A 21,088-nucleotide genomic window follows, 5' to 3' on the forward strand; every position below is an offset into this window, starting at 1 on the left:
GGGCTCTTTTCTACCCCCTCCTGTCCTTACCCTTTGAAGCTCCCAGGCTCTTAGAGCTCCAAGGCTCTTTGAAGTTTCCAGGCTGAGTCTCTTTCCATTTCAGCCTGAGAGCTTCAAAGGCTCTTTGAAGCACCCTTTGAAGCTTGCAGGCTGAGTCCCAGGTTCTTCCTGCCTTTCTTTGCTGGCTGCTGCAAGGAAAACCTGGGGTAGATTTTAAGATCCATTCCACATTTGCCTTGCAGCTTTGTCTGTACTCTGCAATAGTTTCAAATGGAGTGGAGATGGTTACATTTTCAGCTTTCCTATAGCTAGCTGAAACTCATGCTTCCGGGAGTTGTGTCCTTGCAATCAAGGGTTGTTGCTTTCAGCCAGCTTATCTCTCCTGAATGGACCTAACCTAATGAGTACTCTAATGTGGGAATCCACAGCCAAAAGGGGGATATGATACTGGAAAGGCTTTGCCAATCTGAATAGACTGGTGGTGAGAAGTTTACAATGCCATTTCATTGTTTCCACAGAGTCAGAGCCTTGTGCTTTTTCTTGACGTTTTATTTTAAAAATTGCATTGCCAAATTTCACTAGTCCCGCACCTTTCCAACTTAAACCATTGGAAAAGTTTTAAGCATGTTTGTATTTTAAGTTTTTAAAAAATATCTTTAATTGGGTTTGCCTGTGTCAATTATAAAGTTTATATCTCCACTACCTGACATATTTTATGACACTCGTGGCCCGGCCCCACAAAGTCCCATTTGTGTCAGATCTGGCCCTCCCAACAAATGAGTTTGACACCCCTGGCCTAGACCTACTTGAATGAGGACTCTGTGTCCGTGGTCTTCCTTTCAGGAAAGGTTTAATTATTCGAAAGCTGAATGCTTCTGTGCTTTGTCCTCCCCCCCCCCTTTATTATTGTTTTATTTTAACCTGTTGTGCTGTATGCAAGAGCATGCAGAGAGGTAGGGTGGAAACTTTTCTAAACTGCTATATGTTTCCTACAAATGTTCCATTTTTAAAGATCTGTCATTACATAAAATTAACAATGACAAATGGGTTCCATTGCCAATACAATACTTAGCAAGCTGGGATGTTTCAAAGTTGTGACTGACATTTTTCAAGAGATAATCCCTACAAATTATGTAAAAGAAAATATGTATGTTTTATAGATTTATGCATTGCAAGGTGAGAATAAGACAAAATAACCCAAATGAAAAATCAAGAGAAGTCAGTCCAGGAACAGCTGTGCCCGCAGGGACTGCCCTCTAGCGGAGATGAAAACAACAGGACTTTTTTTTCCCACTGCCCCCTCTATCAACAAATTTGTGATAAGACGATTCTTTCATTGTTGACAGTCCTGTGGTAGGGGCGGACAAGATATGCTCATTAGCTGATGAAATCTGTTATAGAAGATAGAAGAAGATATTGGATTTATATCCCGCCCTCCACTCCGAAGAGTCTCAGAGCAGCTCACAATCTCCTTTACCTTCCTCCCCCACAACAAACACCCTGTGAGGTGGGTGGGGCTGGAGAGGGCTCTCCCTGCAGCTGCCCTTTCAAGGACAACTTCTGCCAGAGCTATGGCTAACCCAAGGCCATTCCAGCAGGTGCAAGTGGAGGAGTGGGGAATCAAACCCGGTTCTCCCAGATAAGAGTCCACACACTTAACCACTACACCAAACTGGCTCTCCACTACACCAAACTTATTACCCAAGCTAACTGCTAAATTCTGTGCACAGCTGATCAAAGTGCACAATAAATTTCAGTCCTGCCCTTTTGAACCTTGACAAGATTTCATCACAAGGTCTACTGTATAATTCTCAATTTTTAGATTCCAGGTTCAAATTTTAAATATGGTTATCTAAGATGCTATATTATGTATTTTATTCTCTTTCTACTATATAATTTTATACAGATTTTTTCTAATTTTTAATTTTCTTTTAACTGGTGTTAAACCTGAATATTTGTATACCTGATGATTTTGTCAGTTGGATCTGGTCACTGGCTGTAATAATATAATGGAAACTTCCCCAAGAGCACAGCAGCTTCTGGTGTTCAATTTTCCCATTTTTCTCCTTTTCAAGTCTATTTGGACACAAAAGAATTAGGGATTCCTGCAAAATCCTGGATCCAAATACCACACCAGTATTGGGATCAGGGATTTTTTGGGAAACCTGATTTTTTTCCCAGATCCATATATCCAAAGGGGGGGCGGGAGGATTGCACACCCCTGGTAGCTCGTATGCATGATAGTTGTCTTCCATTGTTTTCTTCTGTAGTTTAACAACCTATAGTCGGTAAAGTTTTCCTGTTTAAGAGAACCACTATTTCAAACTCCTCCCTGTGTGCCTGGCCCCTTGTTCATTCTAAGCACACAAGTACAGAGGAAGGGCTGAAGTAACTGAGAAACTGTGTCCTCTGTACATGCTCAGAGGCAGCTGTTACCAGTGTTCCCCAAGCACTGGTAATTTGGGAGGCTGGATTTAACTTGAGGTGGTAGCACCAAAGAAAAACAAGTTTACATACACAAAAACACACGCACAGGTAACACATAGACCCAAGAGGGTCTATGACAGTCCCCACTTTAACATTTGACAAGTCAGGTAAGGCACCAGTGGCAGAAGTGATATTTTGGCTCTAAGGTAGAGGGGAGGGAGGGAAGGAAGGAAGGAAAGGAAAGGAAGGCCTTTTGTTCAGAAATATCTTGCTTTTCAGATTTTGGTTTCAGCCATAAGTAAATGTAGCACTTTAAGTTAATTGAGTGTTTTGGTTGTTGGATTAAGAACTATGTATGTATTTGTTACCTTACCCTTTTTCTTGACTCCAGTGAATCATAACTTTCAAAGGAATCCACCAGTGACAGCGTTTCCATGGGAACATCAGGTTCAAAGCCAAGAAAGTCTTCATCATCACTTGGGGCATTAAAGATTTCATCCAATTCAAGCATCTGTTTTCAATTCATAAAGAGAAACAGAAGATAGAGACAGTCATAGTAATAACAATTTAGCAAAAACTTTCCCAGGAAGAATGGCATATTATTAATCCATCATTCATTTCCATTACACATATACAGTACACATAAAAGTATGAGTAAATAAGCCAAAGCATACAGCATGCTAAGCAAGTTAATTCAGGTTTCAAACCTCCTCAGGCTTGTTCAGTAGTCAGCTTCATTAATTTCAGCACTCTTAATGACACCTGTTGTGGAATTAGGGCTGGACTGAGCCTCAGTCCCTGTTAAACCTATGTTATTTTAATTTCTATAGTAAATTAGCCTCCATAGTTGAATCTTTGGTTCTGCCTCTCAGGAGGCTGCATACCTCAGGGTGCGCTGTGGCCTTCCTGATACAGATAACTCTGTACATGATTTTTGCCTTAAAGAATGTTTATACCTTCCAAGTAATGCCACTATTAGAGGCTAAATAAGGTGAAGAACCTGGCTTCCTTGTGTTCCTGCGTTTCCTGCCCCCCAGAGATAGAAAGAAGAAGAGGGTTTGGGGTCAGTATATAGAGTCAGTTCTAGATTGGCCTGCATTACCCCTTTGGTAGACCTACATGTTAAGCACGTCAATATATACGTTAACAGCTATATCTCTAAAAGGTTATAAAACATCTGGTTAAACCTATGTGCAGGGCTGCTGATTAATGCCAGGGGTTTTTGATGCTTATTTGGGTGTTTACACTGTGGATTTCTTTATTTGCAATTGTCTATTTTACTTGATATTTACTTGGGACATAATAAACTGGACTTAAGAAGGAATCTTGGGTGAGACTCTCTCCCTCCAGCAAAGAAATATCCAGCCATCAAATTAGAACTTGAGTCTGGCAGCTTGGATGGGGGGATATTCTTAACACCCCTCTTAACTTGTTGAGAAATTCCCCAACAGCACACGAAAGTTTATGTTCTCAATAAAACTTGGTTGGTCTTAAAGGTACTACTTGACTCCTGCTTTGTTCATAACACACAATGCCACTAATAAAAACATTCATCTACTATCTTGATTTCATCCAATGGGACAGCTCAGGACACTGAAGAAAACTTGAGACTTTTGCTTTTCAAATAAGAATGTGTTGAATGGATTCTTAAAACTGTAAAAAATTCAACATTTCACAGCCAAAAAACAACCACCTTCATAGAAATACAAATACTGCAAATCACATTCTCCTATTTGGCTCCTTGTGCATTTGCACAAGAATGGGCATTTGCAGCATTTGAAAACAGTGTTCCATTCTGAAATAACTGTAAACTTTTTCAAGGAGACTATATAGCAGGGTGGACCAGGACTCTCAACAAAGAAACAAAACAATTGTTGGGCTCAAGGTCTCTGCACCCCAACTGTGAGAGGAGAGTTTCCAGGTCCAGAGAAGTCAGCAGGCACCTAAAAAAGAGACACACTGGACTGTATTATTAGTTTGGAGTGCTTGGGACTTAATTTTTTTGAGACTATTTCTCTTTACCTGTGGAATGGTGAAGGGCTGTTGTATTTTGCATTATTCTAATAGATATGTATATAGCATTTACTTCTACATTATAAACATTGTATTGCTTTAAGAGGATTGCTATTTTGTCACAGTCTGGTTTTCTTGCTGGAAGAATGTAACTCTGCTTAGGACTGCACTGCAGAACAGCACAATAAAATACCACTACACAAATATGTACAGCAGTGACACAGTAGTGAAGTCTTATTGTTAAAAAAAAACCATGCAGAAAATCAAATGCTTAGGACTTAACATTACAGATAGAACACTACGCCTTTTGACAAGGAGATAATTTGTCCCCCCCCCCCACATTGTTTTTGGTGGTATAACCTTTTTCACACCAGGCAAACATGTTGCCCTGTAGAAAAATATAGAGGTACCCAAACCAACACTGCTCTATTAAGTTTTCAGTTCCATTGTATCAAGATGGCAAACCACAATTCTATTCCAACACTGTGGAAGGGATTTCATGCTACTCTCTACAAGAGGAGTTAAAAATTGAGCACTATTTGTTTTAATGGCTTAATGGAAAATACATATGAAGAGCTGTGAAGTCTAGTTGCTATGAATAACCAGCTTCTAGGAGCAACTGCATTAGCTCTTGTGCTATTGTACAGCTGAACTAGCCACTGCTGCGATTATCACATGCCTAACTAATTTCTTCTTCTGCATCTGCACTAGAGGAGTCATTACGGGGGTGTAATTACTGATTATGAACAAAGGGGGAAAAAACTTCCAGTAAAGTACCTTTTCAAAAAAGATCTCTGTACATTGCTGTACATTGAGGGACTTTAACAAAAGTAACTTACTGCAAAAACTTCAAAAGACTTTTTTGTTTCAGAGCTCCCTCCCTCTCTACTGATTTTTCAAGGCTTCACTAAAACACTCAGGAGCTGAAATTCCAACTACCTTAATTTCAACAAGAGCTGTACAGCATGAACCATTTATGTAAATCGGACATAGTCAATGAGTTTTTACATGGAATGGTAACATGTTGAGAGGCCACAAAGAATGCTGGTTTCCTGCCACCAAGCTGTCTTATTTTCACATCTACCTACCAAACAATCTGTTCCATTCAAGGGTGATTTCACAAGTAACTGCTACATGGAGTTGACACAGTGGCAAACTGATTTGTTTTAAAACCTATAGTCCAACTGTAATAACAGGGGAGGGAAAAACCACATCTGAAGAAAAACGGATGTTTTGCACTTGATAATCAATCGTGCTGTGGCAGTGTTTAAAAAAGTGACACACATTACATATAACAAGTCATTCATTCCTTTGATCTTTAACCATTGCATCTCACTAGCTGGAATTGGTGAACCAGGGAAACCTGGCTTCAAATCTCCCTCTGCCAGTAAGCTTTATGGACATCCTTGAGCCAGTCACTCTTTCCTTGCCTGACATATCTCACCTAATTAATGATGATAAAAAGACTAAGGGGAAATCTATGCATAACACCCAGAGCTTCTTGAAAACACAGGATAAAAATGTGGTAGCAAGAACTGTTGGTTCAGGACCCACAAGTGGAATATAGCCCAAGGTGGACTCACCAATGGCATCACATTTGCCCTTTAAAAATGAAGCTGAAAAGAAGAGTTGGTTTTTAAACCCCACTTTTCTCTACCCAGGAGACTCAAAGTGCCTTACAATTACCCTTCCTTCTTCTCCCCACAACAGGCACCTTGTGTGATAGGTGGGACTGAAAGCATTCTGAGAAAACTGTGACTGGCCCAAGGTAACCCAGCAAGTTCATGTGCAGGAGTGGGGTATCAAGCCCATTTCTCCAGTGTAAAGTTCACCTCTCTTAAGCACTATACCATGCTGGAGAGGAAGTAGGGGAGAGGTGTGCATTTATACTGATTCTATATTAGTTTAACTACCAGTGTAGATTTATTCTGGAGTCCCTAATGTGGCACCTGTTGGCACCTTTCCTGGTGCCCACCAAGTGCTTTTACAAAGTAGGTAGGGCTTTTGCCTATGTATGAGGCCACTGACTATAATGAGCCCAACAGGCTATACTGCTGCCAGAAAAAAATAAATTTTAAAAAAATGTGCACCCGTACTATGATATTCAGTATGATTTGTAAGCTGCCTTGAGTCATAGGGAAAAGTGCGATATAAATATTTGAATAAATAATTTGGACTGGTTGATAACATTTAAGCAACTTCCTGTTTGTTAGGTTAGGCAGAGTTCTGACAGTTATATTTGATCTGTAATGCTGGTTGTCATAACTTAAAAAAAAAGTATGTTTTCTAAGTCTCAGTGCAGAGCAACAAGGTCTTCCAATATAGTGGAAAGGGGTGGGTAGGCCTGTTCTCTGGAGACCTGATTTACCCATGTCGCAACAGAAAGATTCTGGCCAGTTTTTGATAGGAACATGAATGTTTTTTTAAAAGTGTGCAAACTTTGATGTAGTGATGTTACTAACACCTTCCACCTGAATTAAAACATATTAAAACTGTGAAGATCTAATTACTTCAGTAGAAGCAGACAACACTTCCTGTAATGGACTCTGACTTGATTCTATTTTTTCTTATAATGTTTAAATTATTTAAAAGAATTATGGTTATGGAATAATCTAAAAACTAATTAATGGAATAGGTAAATGTAGACTCTCACAACATCAATGTTACAAGCCTTTTTTGCTCAAAAGTAGGATTTTTGCTCACAACATTGTGGAGCTTAGAGGGAACATTGGTCAGGCAGGGTTTTTTTAATTTTTTGACGTTCATAGTGAACAGCACAGTGATATTCTAAAAACACAGTGGGGCTTGAGTCTGCCCAAACATAATTGGTGTATATGGCAATGCTTAAAACTGGAACTTCTACTGAAGTAATTAGATCTTCCCAGTTTTAATATATTTTAATTCAGGTGGAAGGTGTTAGCAACATCACTACATCAAAGTCTGCACACTTTTCAAAAAACATTCATGTTCCTATCAAAAACTGGCCAGAATCTTTCTGTTGCGATATAAATGTACAAGGAGCTCCCATCAGCCCTTTAGCACCAACTGTCGTCATTAAAAGTAACAGTGCAGGTTGAAAATAGCTGGAGCTGTAGAGAGAAGGGCTCATGTAAGCAAGGATAAGCATTTTTTCCTTTCCTAGATGCATTAGTTGCCAGCAAAATGAAAACAATGTCAGATGAAATCATATGCCTTGGACAACAGAGTGCACTTCTGTTCAATTTTATACTGGAAGTAACAAATGACTGCATTAGGACTTACACCTCCTTGATGTCATTCAGTCAACAACAAATTCCTAAGGCTGAGCTATTAATTCCCAGTGCTCCATCTGTATGGTTTCTGGCTAGCACCTTGGGGACTCCTGGTATACTGCCCCCTTCCCCACACACACAGGGAAAAGATCTCTTGGGGATGCCTGGGCCAAGGAATAGCCGCTTAGCCTCAACCAGAGTCTTTTCAGCCTTAGTCCCAGCCTGCTGGAGAGCTCTGCCAGCTGAGATCCAGGTGCTGTGAGACTTATTGCAGTTTCACAAGGTCTGTAAAACAAAGCTATTCCACCAGGCCTATGGCTATTGTTGAGGCATAATTAGGTGCAGGAAAGGCAGACCATAAGACAACATGAACCAAAATATAAAACATTTATTCTCAAAGGTATAAAGTTAATAACAAAGTTTAAAGATGACAGTTATCAGGACATGTATCTTGTACATATATATCTTTCATTTCTTTAAAGTGATCTCTAAACATCCTATAAATGCATGCCTGGTACAAAAGACAGATTTTAAATATACATGCTTTGCAGTATTGTAATGGCAACAACCAACAAAACACCTGCTAGACATGAGTGCTGCAGGTCAATGCTGGTCAAGGAATGCAAACTGGACATGTCACTTTTTCATCTCATCTTAGGCAACACTTAATCTTACAGATCCTAAGCAGGAGGCAATTCTCATATCTAGAGTAATTCTACTAATAAACACATTTCCATCAATAGTGAGCTCGTCCCAATTATTTAGTAGTAATTGCCTTTCTGTTTGAGCTGTGTATATGAGCTTTGACACTTCTGTAGGTTCAATCAAAAGCAGTCAGATTTTTACATAATGGCTTAAAACAGTATTCTAATTTTAATTCTACAATTCTGCCAAGTCAATTATACTGCTGTGAAACATATTAAAGGTGGTGTAGCAATAGGGGAACAACTAAGCTAAGATCAAAATGTGCAGGGGAACTACCAAAATGCGTAGTCTTTCTCACCGGCACATATGTAAATACAAGAGAGAGAAAAAGGAATACTACTACATGAGATATTTTAAAAACACAAGATTTTCTTTTAAAATTAACAGGTTATGGGATTTTGTAGTTGCAGACAGGATGTTGCTTTTCCAGTGCATTTACACTGAAGTCAAAGAGTCAAAATTAAGACTGATGATTTCTTGCACTAGTCTACCTCTAGTAAGAACTTCAAGAATTACATTGGCTGTAGCTCAGGAGCCTTGGTACAACCTGAGATCTCTTTGTATGGAACATGATTTAACTTAACTAAGTTTGTGCAGTAATTCTTCTCCTATAAACAGTGGGTTTTTTCCATTAGGCCAAATATGTTTTGCTCTTCCAAACAATCGCAGTCCTGATCAAAGCTAGAACTACAGTGGATCCTAGCATCACTGCCTCAGCTATTGATTTACAAAGTTATGAGAATATCTGCCCCTCTCCCTCTGTTCAAGATCCTGGCCCTCACCTCAATCTTGAACTCTCTGCAGGGGTATCAAACATACAGTCCATGGGCCAGATCCAACCCCTGCATGGTTCTAATCAGACCCATGAGCAACTGGCTGTCTGCTACTTCCTATTTCCAGGATCAGGGCTGGGTTTTGTCCAGTCTTTCCTATTTCCTGCTTCACAAAAAAGAGAAACAAAGCCAAGACTCCCTTCCCTCTATTAGCTGATAGTTCCTCCTCGTTGGGGGATTTCTATTGTACCCCCAACAATATAAAACCCCAAAATCAAGTTAGCAAAACAACCTGCAGTTATCAGAAGGCTAATACATACTCACTAATAAGTTTTAAGACCTCGTAGATAAACTTTATCTGACTCCAAGTTTGTCAAAGCAAAAACAGTTTATTAGACTCCAAGTTTCTCTTTAGACAGAAGGCTTCAGATATATGGATAAAAAGGCAGACAGAAAACAGTTTACACAGTTAGAACATAAAGCATAAAGTACAATAAAGCAGATAGCATACTGAAAAATGGAAGTCCCAACAGGGACTTATCCCTATTAGTCTACATTTTCCCATTTAGAATCTAAGTCCCAAGTCCCATTCTATCAGAGCTACACTCTGTGTTCAATGTTTGATTCCTCAAACAGCAGATAATTTAAATCAGCAAATGCTGCTTCTCTTCTTAAGTTGTCCAGCAGAGACTGTCTCTGCAGAGCAACTCAAGAGTCTAAGTTCAGTTCCAAATAGCGTGGCATGATCTGACACAGAGGCAGTGTCTATGCACCTCTAGTGGAGATCAGCAGCTCAGGCCCAAAAATTCACAGCTTATATAGGCTCTAGTGACCTCATACACATGTCATTTACTGTCAACAATTTTACTGCCAAATGTAAAAAATGTTCGCTAACTGTAAACAAGTAGAGCTCAGCTTGTCCCCAGCTCACTTTTACGTTTAACCCAGATAGGAGCAGGCAGCCACCATCTTGTTTCCTGTCCTCCATAGAAGAGGGAGATTGAACCACCTAATTACCCCATCTGGCCCTCTATAGAGGCTCCATGATGCTGAAAGACTGAGACTTCTAGTGGCCAAATTCCATAATTGCAGCAAAGATTAACAGCTTAGAGCTGCTGAGAGCAATTATATTGCTGTTTAGAGAAATACGAATGCTTAATATTGCTGAAAAGCCTTGAACTCTTGTTGCCAATTAAGAGTATGTTTAAGATCATAAAGAATATGGTTAGGATCATAAAGACGGACAACTTAAAGAGAAATATAGAAACTTAAGATCTTTGAAGAACTTAAGTGTCCACTTCATAAGAGATCAAACCCAAAATTCTGCGACACTCCTCTGGGGAGGGAGGGGAAAGGAGAGAGGGAGAGAGTCCTGTAGCACTTTTAAGAAGACCAACAACAATGTTTTATTCCAGGTATAAATTTTTGTGTGCCTGCACACTGCTTCAGAGAGAGAGAGAGACCCACAGCACTTTCAAAAAGACCAACTATGTTGCCCTGACCTGGATAGCCCAGGCAAGCCCAATCTTGTCAGATCTCAGAAGCTAAGCAAGGTCAGCTGCTTGTCCTCCAGGTCCCCAGCAGGGGTCAGTCACCAGATGTCCACATGACTTCAAGGTACAAATACGCCACGCACACACACAAGATATACAAAATACCAAAAAGAAAATAAGGAGACCAACAACGTTTTATTCCAGTTATAAGCTTTTGTGTGCCTGGACACTTCTTCAGAGGGAGGGGAGGGGAAGGAAACAGAGCCAGAAAGAGAGCATGCTTGAGAGAGAGAGAGTCCCATGGCACTTGGAGAGATCCCCCTTTCCAGTTCTAACAAATGGGGGGAAGAAACCTAAGAGCATAGATTGCATTCTTTATTAGTGGAAGGGTGCAAGAGTCTAGTAGCCCCTTAATGACTAGCAAAATCTGTTGCAGGGCATGAGCTTTCATGAGTCACACTGCTCACTTCTTCAGACACAGCTGGAATGTAAATCCTTTGTCCTTATATCCTGGAGAGTGAAATTATTTCAGACACCAAATTACAACAACAGGCATTGATAAGGAGAGAAGAAACCTAGGCCTCAATTGAGTCCACGATGGTGCATTGTCTTGAGCTACTTTATCAATTGCAGTTCAGTTTCATTATCAATTGCAATTCAGCAGCCGATCTAATCTCCCTTTGAAATTCCTTTATAAGAGAACTGAATGTCCTGGAAGGTTAAAATGTTCCCTTGCTGTTTTTTTAATGCTGTGGTTTCTAATCGCTATAGAAAGACTAAGAGTGCAGTAGCACCTTAAAGACTAAAAAAAATGTGTTTATATGCTTTCATGAGTCACTGCTCACATGTTCAGGCTTGTTTCCATTTATTCTTTGCAGCTTCCTGGACTGAATCATCCTGTACCAAACTGAGATCTAGGTTTCCTGTCTCATTACCAATGCTGATATCTCCAGGGGTCATTGTGTAGAAAAAAAGGTGCAAGAGCTCAGTAGCATATCTCATTTGCATATTCCCTGGGATCTGTGTACAGCGGGGAGAGAATTCCCCACTGCATGCAGATTCTTGGCTGGAGGTTCAGGAGCTGTGCCCTGGATATCTCCATGCCTACTACTCTGCATATCACACCTAATCCAATAAAGCCTGCAATTGTCAATCTCCTGCAATTGTCATCTGGCATATGAAATCGTTTTTATAGTTTGTATCTCCAATACCTCGTGTTAACATTTTATGGCGCACATGGCCCGCCCAACAAAATGACATTTATGTCGGATCCAGCCCTCGTAACAAACGAGTTTGACACTTCTGCTCCACAATGTCTTCTTGTTGCTATGTGCCTGCCTGGGGGAGGACAGTGTGGTCTCCATCTCTGCTCTGCTTGTATTAACTTTACTGAGATGCCTCCATAGTATGTGTCATGAATTTCTGGTTCACTCAAAATGGATTCTGTTTTTAAAAGTCTGGTTCAAGCCATTTGCAGCCTAATTTGTAGGGGATTTTTTTCCTCTAGAGATTCAAACTGCTGTGCTGAGAAGAAAACACACTGACCTTGTACAGGGTGATAAGACACCTATGCCCAGTCCTCATTTGCTATGTCCCTTGTAGATTACATCTAACTGAGCACCTTTGAGAAAGTCTGGATCAGATAGATACAGACAGACCCTTCTGCCTTTTCATACTGCCAAAGACTATTATATCATCTGGTCAGCAATTGGCTTACGCACTTGACCATAGGAAATTGCTCTGAGCTCGGACTGGTGCAAAGGCCTAGCAATACTTAGGATTCTTAGCAATAAAGGAAGCAACTTCAAACCTATTATTTAGCTTGGAAGGTGCCTACATGCTATGATGGCTTGTTGGCATGTCTCGGCTCATTTTGGCCATCTTTGGCATAGCTTGCTGAAACCAAAAAGCGCTGAAATCTGGAGAACAGCTGTCTTGGAACCCGCAACTGAAAGGGTAACATCTTGTACTTTTGAACCACTGTCTTTAATGGTTTCAGCTAGCAACTAAATATCTAGACTTCTTATTTTCTTCTCATTGACTGTTCTTAAGTTTTAACTGCTCTTTGCACCTTAATAAAATCTATTTTAAAAAATCATAACTCTGGTTATTTGTTTCCACAGCTGGCAACAGAATCTAATGCCTAGGACTGGCAGGCCACCTACCATTAAACTCAACTTTTGTGAATTCCTGCTGTGAGTTCACCCCGCACAAAGGAATTCTTAGCAATTCCCAGGAAGGTCAGTTGGTCCTTTGGCTCCTGACTAGAGGGAAGAACAGGGGACTGGTGGTGGCCTATCAAAGCACTCAGGGTTTTTTCTCCTTCCAGACCCCAATTCTCAAAAGCATAATGAGAATAAAAGATATAATGCTTATTGCTCCAGGTGGCCAGAGGGGAGGGGTGATTAAAGGAAAAACACTCATGAGAAAATTTACTTCAGCAGCAGTTAAGTAGAAGTAGGACACTGTTGGCCTTGGTACTGACTATAGTCTGAACTGAAGAGGGCCTAACAACCTCAGTCACTCCTGATTGTTGTGCATATACCCTCAGAAACTTAGATCACTATAATCCCAGAATTATATGAATACTTTGTACAACACTCTATAGAAACTGTGAGGGTTGTAGTGTATAAGGACCAGTAGGAGAAACTAAAACTGAAGAAGTCACAGGGTGGGTCTTGTGGATTTAATGGCCCCCAATCATATTTCCCTTTAAAATGTGAAATACTGGAAGGTTCTAGATTAGCATCATTTTCTATAAAAGATGTATAGGTGGACCACAATGTTCCAGATTTCTTTTCCCCCCCCCCTCCTTACATTCCAACAAACATGCCTGCTCAAATGCACCAAAACATTTGCTCTCTAACTAACAAAACAGCTATGCCTGGAAGTTCTTTATTCCCTCTGTACCTTGCCAGGATTTAAATCTTTTTTGTAGTCATTGGAGTAATATATGTTTCACACATTATTTATTTTTGTTCTAAAAATGTTCCTTAGTCCACAGTCTAAAACCAGGCCTGTCAATAATTGCTCACTTAGTAACACCACAGACTGGAAGGCAAGAGATTCGGGCAGGAAGGCCAGCCAACTGTGTCATACTTTTCTACTGTGGCAGAGGAAGGGCACAGCCTTATTGAATGAGATTTCCATTCCAAGATGGGAGATGCTTATGCATACATCTGTAAGGTCATGATCTCTCCTTGTCACCACCTTCAACTCCTTCACCTCAGCTACTCTGTATTTTCAATCGCTTCTGCAATCCTTACTCTCAAAGGTAGTATGCTTAGCCATACTGACTACCACTATTCTGTCCATTCCAGAAACGTGCATAAACATTCTCACTCAGTATTGCAAGTTGAATAGCTAACATTTATTACTGAAAATGCCTCAGTGCACAGCTAATTGAGGGCAGTTTCAGCACTGCTCCATCATAAGCATCAAGGGTTTGTTAAAACCTGGACCAAGCATTGCAAGCTGTGGCTGGACGGATTAAACTGAGCCAACTGAAGCTGAACACAATGAAGACAGAGGTCCTTTGCCTAAGTGGTGGTGGTCTGGGCCGGGGGATTCCCCTACCAACTTTTGACGGTGCGCCACTGACAACGGCATACAAGGTCAGAAGTTTGGGGGTGCCACTGGTGTCCTCCCTGACAATGGAGGCCCAGGTAGCAACAACTGCGAAATTCACCTTTTTCCATCTTAGGCAGGCGAAACAGTTGGCTCCTTTCCTTGACCGTAGCGACCTGGCAACTGTGATCCATGCAACTGTCACCTCAAGATTGGACTACTGTAATGCCCATGGGGTTGCCTTTGTCACGAACCCAGAAACTACAGCTAGTGTAGAATGCGGCGGCCAGGCTGTTAATGGGGCTGCCCAGGTGGGAGCACATACAGCCGGAGCTGCAAGAACTGCACTGGCTGCCAACAGCATACCAGATTCACTACAAGGTGCTGGTTATTACCTTTAAAGCCCTTTATGGCCGAGGACCTGCGTACCCGAAGGACCGTCTGTCCCCACATGTTCCCCAGAGGGTAGTAAGATCAGGAACTCAACATCTTTCAGTGATCCCCAGGCCAAGAGAGGCAAGGCTGACAGCTACCAGGGATCACGCCTTCTCAGTAGCAGCCCCCTACTGGTGGAACCAGCTGCCAGAGGAGGTTAGAGCCTTGCGGGACCTCACCCAATTCCACAAGGCCTGTAAGACCATACTCCTCCGGCTTGTTTTCGGCTGACTTTGAGACTTGTAACAGCGGGAGGAATCCAGGGAATACTGACGCCATCGAACTTGAATAATATCAGAATTAGCACCAATTGTTTTTAAACTGTTTTACATTTAATTGATTTTATTATGATGATGCACTGTTTTATGATGATTGTTGTAAGCCATCCTGAGCCTGCTTCGGCGGGGAGGGCGGGGTATAAATTTAATAAAACCTAAACCTAAAGAAAGACAGGAACAAGGCAGAGGCCTTTAATCTTTCGATATCTAGGATCCACCTTCAACCCTCAGCCCACAACACCGACCCCATTTTTCTTTTCTGTATCTTAACCTGTAAAATATTTTGCCAAACCTATTCCTCTTCCAACTCTCTGAAAGACACCTGTGGTGGCACTGGTGTAACCTGTTCTACTGAACTAACAGTTCCACTATACTCAATGAAACTCGTCTAATTCTATATGAACTGCAGGACAACAATGATTCCTAACATGGCTCCCACCAATGTGTTTCTTGGTGCTACTTCTTTCTTCCATGAAGGTAAGAGGCTCTCTTGTCTCACCTTCACTTTACTGAAGCAGATTATTTTCTTTTACAAGATATAAAGGAGTATTTTCTTTTACAAGATATATGGACCCATATATCACCAGGTCACTGGCATCCTACCTTTTAGCAACCCATCTTAAAATGTAAAAACTTGTGCAACTGGAGTGAGATCCGCCACCTCTATGGGGGATTAGGCTGAAGGCTATGGAACGAAGAGCCAAATCATTAAAAGGAAGGAAAAGCTCAGGATGCATCAACTTGTTGTCTCCAGGAAGCACCCATTTGGAAACACCTTTTTCCATCATTCCTAGGCCAATCTAATCAGATCTCAGAAGCTAAGCAGGAGGATCAGCCCTGGTTAGTATTTGGATGGAAGACCACCAAGGAATTGCAAGGCTCCTGTGAAGAGGAAGGCATTGGCAAACCACCTCATCAGTCTGCTGCCTTGCAAACCCTATATAGGTCAGCTACAACTTTGATACTTTACACACACTTCCATCCTAAAAGGAGTCTTGTCTTAAAACCTTCCAACGTTTTGTGATTGGTTCAGGCCCCAAAGCAGCCATTTTGTGATGACACTCATCACCTGTTTCCAACATTTCAGAGGTGACTACAACCTCAACAAACTTGGGGTCCCCAATGCACAACAGAACGAAAATTCAATAAAGATAAAGAACAGTGTTAAAAGTTATCATTCAAATTTTTACAGGTAAAGCTTTACTGATATGCCTTTTTTCTATAATGACTACCAGTACTGCACCAGGCGAGAAGAGATGGTCTAGCCTTGTTTTTTCTCACAACCTCAAAGCATATTACAAAGCATATGTACTATATATATATATATATATATATATATATATATATATATATATATATATATATATATATTGTAATATGCTTTGAGGTTGTGAGAAAAAACAAGGCTAGACCATCTCTTCTCGTGTATATACACATACATACACACACACACACACATAAATTAAATGCTGGTACTTCAAACAGAAATTTCGTCTTTCTAAGTATGATAAACAATCAGAGTAAGGCTTATTTACTGAAGACTGAAAAAAATCTTAGGAGACTTCCGGGCTCCGTCATCTTGGCTTCAGAGGTGTCACAGATCATCCTCCTGCGGCACCTCTGAGTCTGTTGGAGGGGTGTCACAAAAGTGATGCCCCCATAAGAAGGCCCTGGAGGGGCTTTTTCTTTGGCATGGGACTTTTACGGGGAGAGAGGGGTTCAGCAGCAGCTGCCCCTGTGCTTCCTGTATGTCCTGAGGGTCTGCAGCCATGAAAAGCTGGCGCACTAGCAGAAAAAGAACACCCGACCGCTTTCTTGCTTTCATTTTTTCCATTACGCCTTTGATGTAGCGTCTTTCTACTCCTAATGTGACAATTCTACTTGACAAGTAGGTGACTTTCCAATTCCGCTGCCTAATGGGTCACTTTGCATAACGAGAGACTAGCTCAAAAGAAGATAAATGAGGCCTCGGAAAGTTGTGAGCAGTCTTAAGTATTAGTAACTATTTAAATTGGATTGAATACAACTACTAAAATCAACCCGGATTGTAATTGGACATATACTAAAGAGATTATTATTAGGCTGCAATATGATCTGAACATAAAGGAGATATATTTTAGAGAGATCTGTCTCTATCGCCTGACTATATTTGAAAGGATAACATTTGAAATCTCAGCTGCAGCTGTCGTGGAATGTGGATTAGCAGGAGCTTGAAGCTACTTTACAATTTGAATTAAGAGACTGAGTTTGCTATTATTATTATTTTATTTATTTCATTCGATTTATATCCCGCCCTACCCCACCGAAGCAGGCTCAGGGCGGCTCACAACATAAAAATTCTAACAATAAAATTAAGAATTAAAATACATTAATAATTTACACAATAAAATAAATGCAATTCATCAGTGTGCTATCCCACAGTCTTCCTTAAAATATTCATATCTTACCTTAACTATCATATCTCTGAAACAGGATCTTGGCTCATTTTTGCAGCTTATTAAAGAGCAAATGACTTGTTTTATGCTGAAAGCTAGCGAAATTGCTGAGTGCTAAAGAGAGTCTGCTGACGTCTGTGGAATCGGAATGGGAAAGTGATACGCTCCGAAACAAAGGAAAACCAAAATGGTCTCCTATGTCGCAGTATTAAAACAACACCGGAAATTAAGATCCAGTGAAGTCATGCTGAGAGGGAAAAATGGTGAATTCTTCCTCCCACTGTTGAGGGGGCAGGCCCCGTGAGAAAAGGTACACTCCAACCAACAAATTAAGATGTGGAAAGCTTTCCTGAAGAAGGATCTTGAATTTTTTTTTTCATTTTTGTGGATGGTTGGATATGGAACCCTGATTAATAAATAGCATGCGATTTCAAAAGGCAAACTGTGCTTATATCGGCTGTCTCTGATGTAATATGGATGCAGAAATTAAAGAAACTCAAAAGCTTTTAATCTTTGGGAAGGATTCCTGAATTTTGATTTTTCTATTTTTGTGGGTAAACAAACATGCAACTATTAATAATGAACAGATATCCCATTTTAAAAGAATAAGGGAGATCCTAAAGAAGTAAGAGTTGGTAAAATTATAATTAAATATACAGTCAATTTGGATTAATGCTAGAGTGCAGGTAACATATTTCTTTATATAGTAGATGTATTTACAGTATACTTATTTAATGAAAATGCTCAAAATGATGTAAGAGCTGGCTTAACTGTTGAAAAGGCAGATAGCACAATTGTTTTGTAACTTGGTAGATTTGTTTCTAACATGCTCCTTTGGATCAATGTTTAGACTGAGCTAGACAAATTATTAAGTTGTATCTTATGTAATTTGTTAAGGATAAAGATATGATTTTATGTGCTTTAATAAGGATTTTGTTAAACCAACAATCTAATTTGTGCCTATAATAGGGTTAAGTCAAATTAGCCAAAATTGGCGTTGAGATGGTTTTGAAATTTTTTTCAACTTTATATACTTATTTGTGTTTAAGAAGAATTGTTTAGATTCATATTGCTACTACTAGTTAATTTAAAAAAAAATTGGTAATGAAAGAAAGGAAGGTAAAATATATGGAGATTTTTATACATGCAGGAAGATTGATTTATTTTATTGGGAGGTAAATTATAATTGATATCTTTGTACTTCTTTCTGTTTCCCCCATTATGTCAATGCCCCTTTCCCCCTTTTTATGTATTCTCTGCATTGCTTTTCTTTTGTAGTTTAAATCAATCAAAAATTATAAAATCTAAAAAAATTCTTAGCCTCCCACTCCAACCTAGAAACAACCTGGAGTCTTGTGATACTTCAAATTCTAACAATCCCTTTCATGAAGATGAGGCAACTTCTTCAGCTGCATCTATGGAACTGGACTTCAGTTCATTAGCTCTTAAGTTGCAGAAGGCTCCTTTTGGGTTTTGTTGCAACGGACTAAGACAGCCAGCTATCCCCCCACACCCCGAATTTAAACACCCACTTTAAATAAGTGTCATGATCATGAGCCACAAATTAATCTACTTGTCAAATGCTCCTCTGGCCAAAAAATATTGATAATGGAGCCATTACATTATATGTGGACTCCTCATTCAAATCCGTGGCGATCTATCTTTATTCTCTTGAAATGTGACCCGGCCCCCCGCAGGATGGCCCAAGTTTGCAGCCGCCCATTCCAACCAGCGACTTCCTTCTTTCCAATAACAATCGCCTCTCCTCTGACTCCGGTAATTGGACAACCGAAGCACGGCCCAAACTGAAGGAAGGATGTGAACAAAGGCCGCGAAGGATTCCAGGCGGCTGCTTCTCACCCCCGAGTGAGCAGAGGAAATGCAAAGGCAGGGGAGAGGCTGCAATTATACGCAGCGTGGTATGCAACGCGGCGGGAACTAAGTAGCCTGAGGCTACCACTCTCCGGGAACTCGCGTGCAGGTCGGAAACAGAAACCTAGAGCGATTTCTAAATAAACTAGAAGCATCTTGGCATTGCACTTGCTTTCTTTTGCTGCAACAGAACCAATTCGTAATTGCAACCACTTTTGCAGAGTCTCAGGCACGCATCCCCCCCCCCCCTTCCTCCTGCCATGTGTCTATATGCAACCCTTTGTATTTCCCCACAGGGGAGGGACTGGGAATCACACCCTTCCCTCCTGGAAGGCACTCCGCTGGTGTTTCAGGCTGCCGAAGACTGCAAATCCATTCCTAGCACTGAAAGCAAGGCTTTCAGCAAAGTTCCCTGCTGCTGCCGCTTCAAAACAAACGCATGTGCCCTAGAGCAGGACAGAAGGAGGCGGGCTGCGAGTGGGCGACGAGAAATTGGCGCCAAACAGTCCCCACACAAACGGTTCCAGGCAAAAGCCGCGGCCAGAATGCATCTCAACCGCGTGTTTTTGTGCGACGCGGCGGGGAAGAAAAGCCGCGTGGTAGGCGGTCCCCGGGGGAGAAGAGGAATCCCGAAAGCCAGAGTGTGCGGGCGCGGGGGGCTGTGCTTTTCTACTTCACCTTGCTCCTCGGGGGTCTCCGGGGGCCACCCTGGCCGCGCGTTCGCTCCACCTACACGCGGGGATCGGCCGCAGCGCGCGTTCTGTGCCTCTTCCAAGCCCGAGCTGGAACCAGCCGCCGCCGCCAGGCGTCCCAGCGCAGGACGCCGGGCGGCTGGATGAGCAGGGGCAGGGGGTGAGAGAGCAGGGGGCTTCGGCGCTCCTTCGTCTTCCTCGCCGCCTGCTGTTCCCGGGAGTCTCTTGGCCGCTGCTGATTCGACCTCCTCAAGACCGCGTTCGGGTCTAGGAGGCTGGAGAAGTTGCGAGCGAGAAGGTCGCCGCCTGCCCGGCACGGGAGAATTCCCCACTTTCTACGCTCGGAATGGAACAGTCCGGTGGCGGGAGACGTGAAGGGGATGGGCCCGTTTGGGTTCCTTCCCAGCAAGACTCCTAGGGGGATCAAGGATGCAAAAACTCTCGCTAGAACACCCTCCAAGTAGTAACAGGTCACCGGAGTCTTACGATAGAAATGCACCTCCTTCTCCGCCTTTTGGGGCGGGGAAGCTGTTTAAATAAAAGTTTGCCGCCCTTTTTTGTTGTTGTTCTTGGGCAGGGTTCCTACTCTACGGTAGGTAGGAGACATTCACCTTAGTTTTCCTAGCATAAAGGTGCAACTGCGCCTGTTGGATTTTCCCTGGTCATCGAGTTGTTAAAGCGGCAGGACAGAACCTTTGCTGCCAAAAGGCTCCGGTTATGTTTAAAAGCACGCATTTGTACAAGGAGGAAGAAATAAGCTTCGCAGTCTTTCGTATGCAGGGGTTAACTTGAAGCAAATTGAGATGAAGCCTATAAGGGGTGGGGGAGCAGCTGTGTTCCCTTGAGTGGATCAGAGGAATGGATTCTCTTAACCTTTATATAGGCAGCCCTTCAGAATCCACGGTCAAATGGAAGAACAGACCCGTGCCTGAAGACTGCCCTCATAAACATCGTTTCAGTGCTTTGCTGTGATGCCACACCAAGGATCCTCCCAGGCATTACCTGAAATACATTATTAAATCACACATCACAGCCATATCCACAGGTTGCACTGCTTTGTAGCACCACCACTATGGCACAAAAATGTGAATGTGCAGTCAGATCCTTACAGATTTTCATGATTCCACCAAAATTCATCAAATCACAT

The 21,088-nt window shown here is 41.6% G+C and overlaps 1 protein-coding gene across 1 annotated transcript in view; it reads right to left on the bottom strand.

Moving 5' to 3' along the window:
* Positions 1–20,450, bottom strand: part of CDCA7L (cell division cycle associated 7 like) — a 31,657-nt gene extending 11,207 nt beyond the window's left edge. Inside the window, exons 1-2 of the mRNA XM_060248638.1 lie at positions 19,928–20,450; positions 2,801–2,938 (exon numbers count right to left, since the gene is read on the bottom strand). Of these exons, the coding sequence (XP_060104621.1) occupies positions 2,801–2,938 (138 nt within the window). The 5' untranslated portion in view covers positions 19,928–20,450. The remainder of the gene's footprint in view (positions 1–2,800; positions 2,939–19,927) is intronic.
* Between the last annotated feature and the right edge of the window lie 638 nt (positions 20,451–21,088).

This window comes from Heteronotia binoei, chromosome 10, assembly GCF_032191835.1.
Source record: "Heteronotia binoei isolate CCM8104 ecotype False Entrance Well chromosome 10, APGP_CSIRO_Hbin_v1, whole genome shotgun sequence".
Lineage (NCBI taxonomy): Eukaryota > Metazoa > Chordata > Lepidosauria > Squamata > Gekkonidae > Heteronotia > Heteronotia binoei.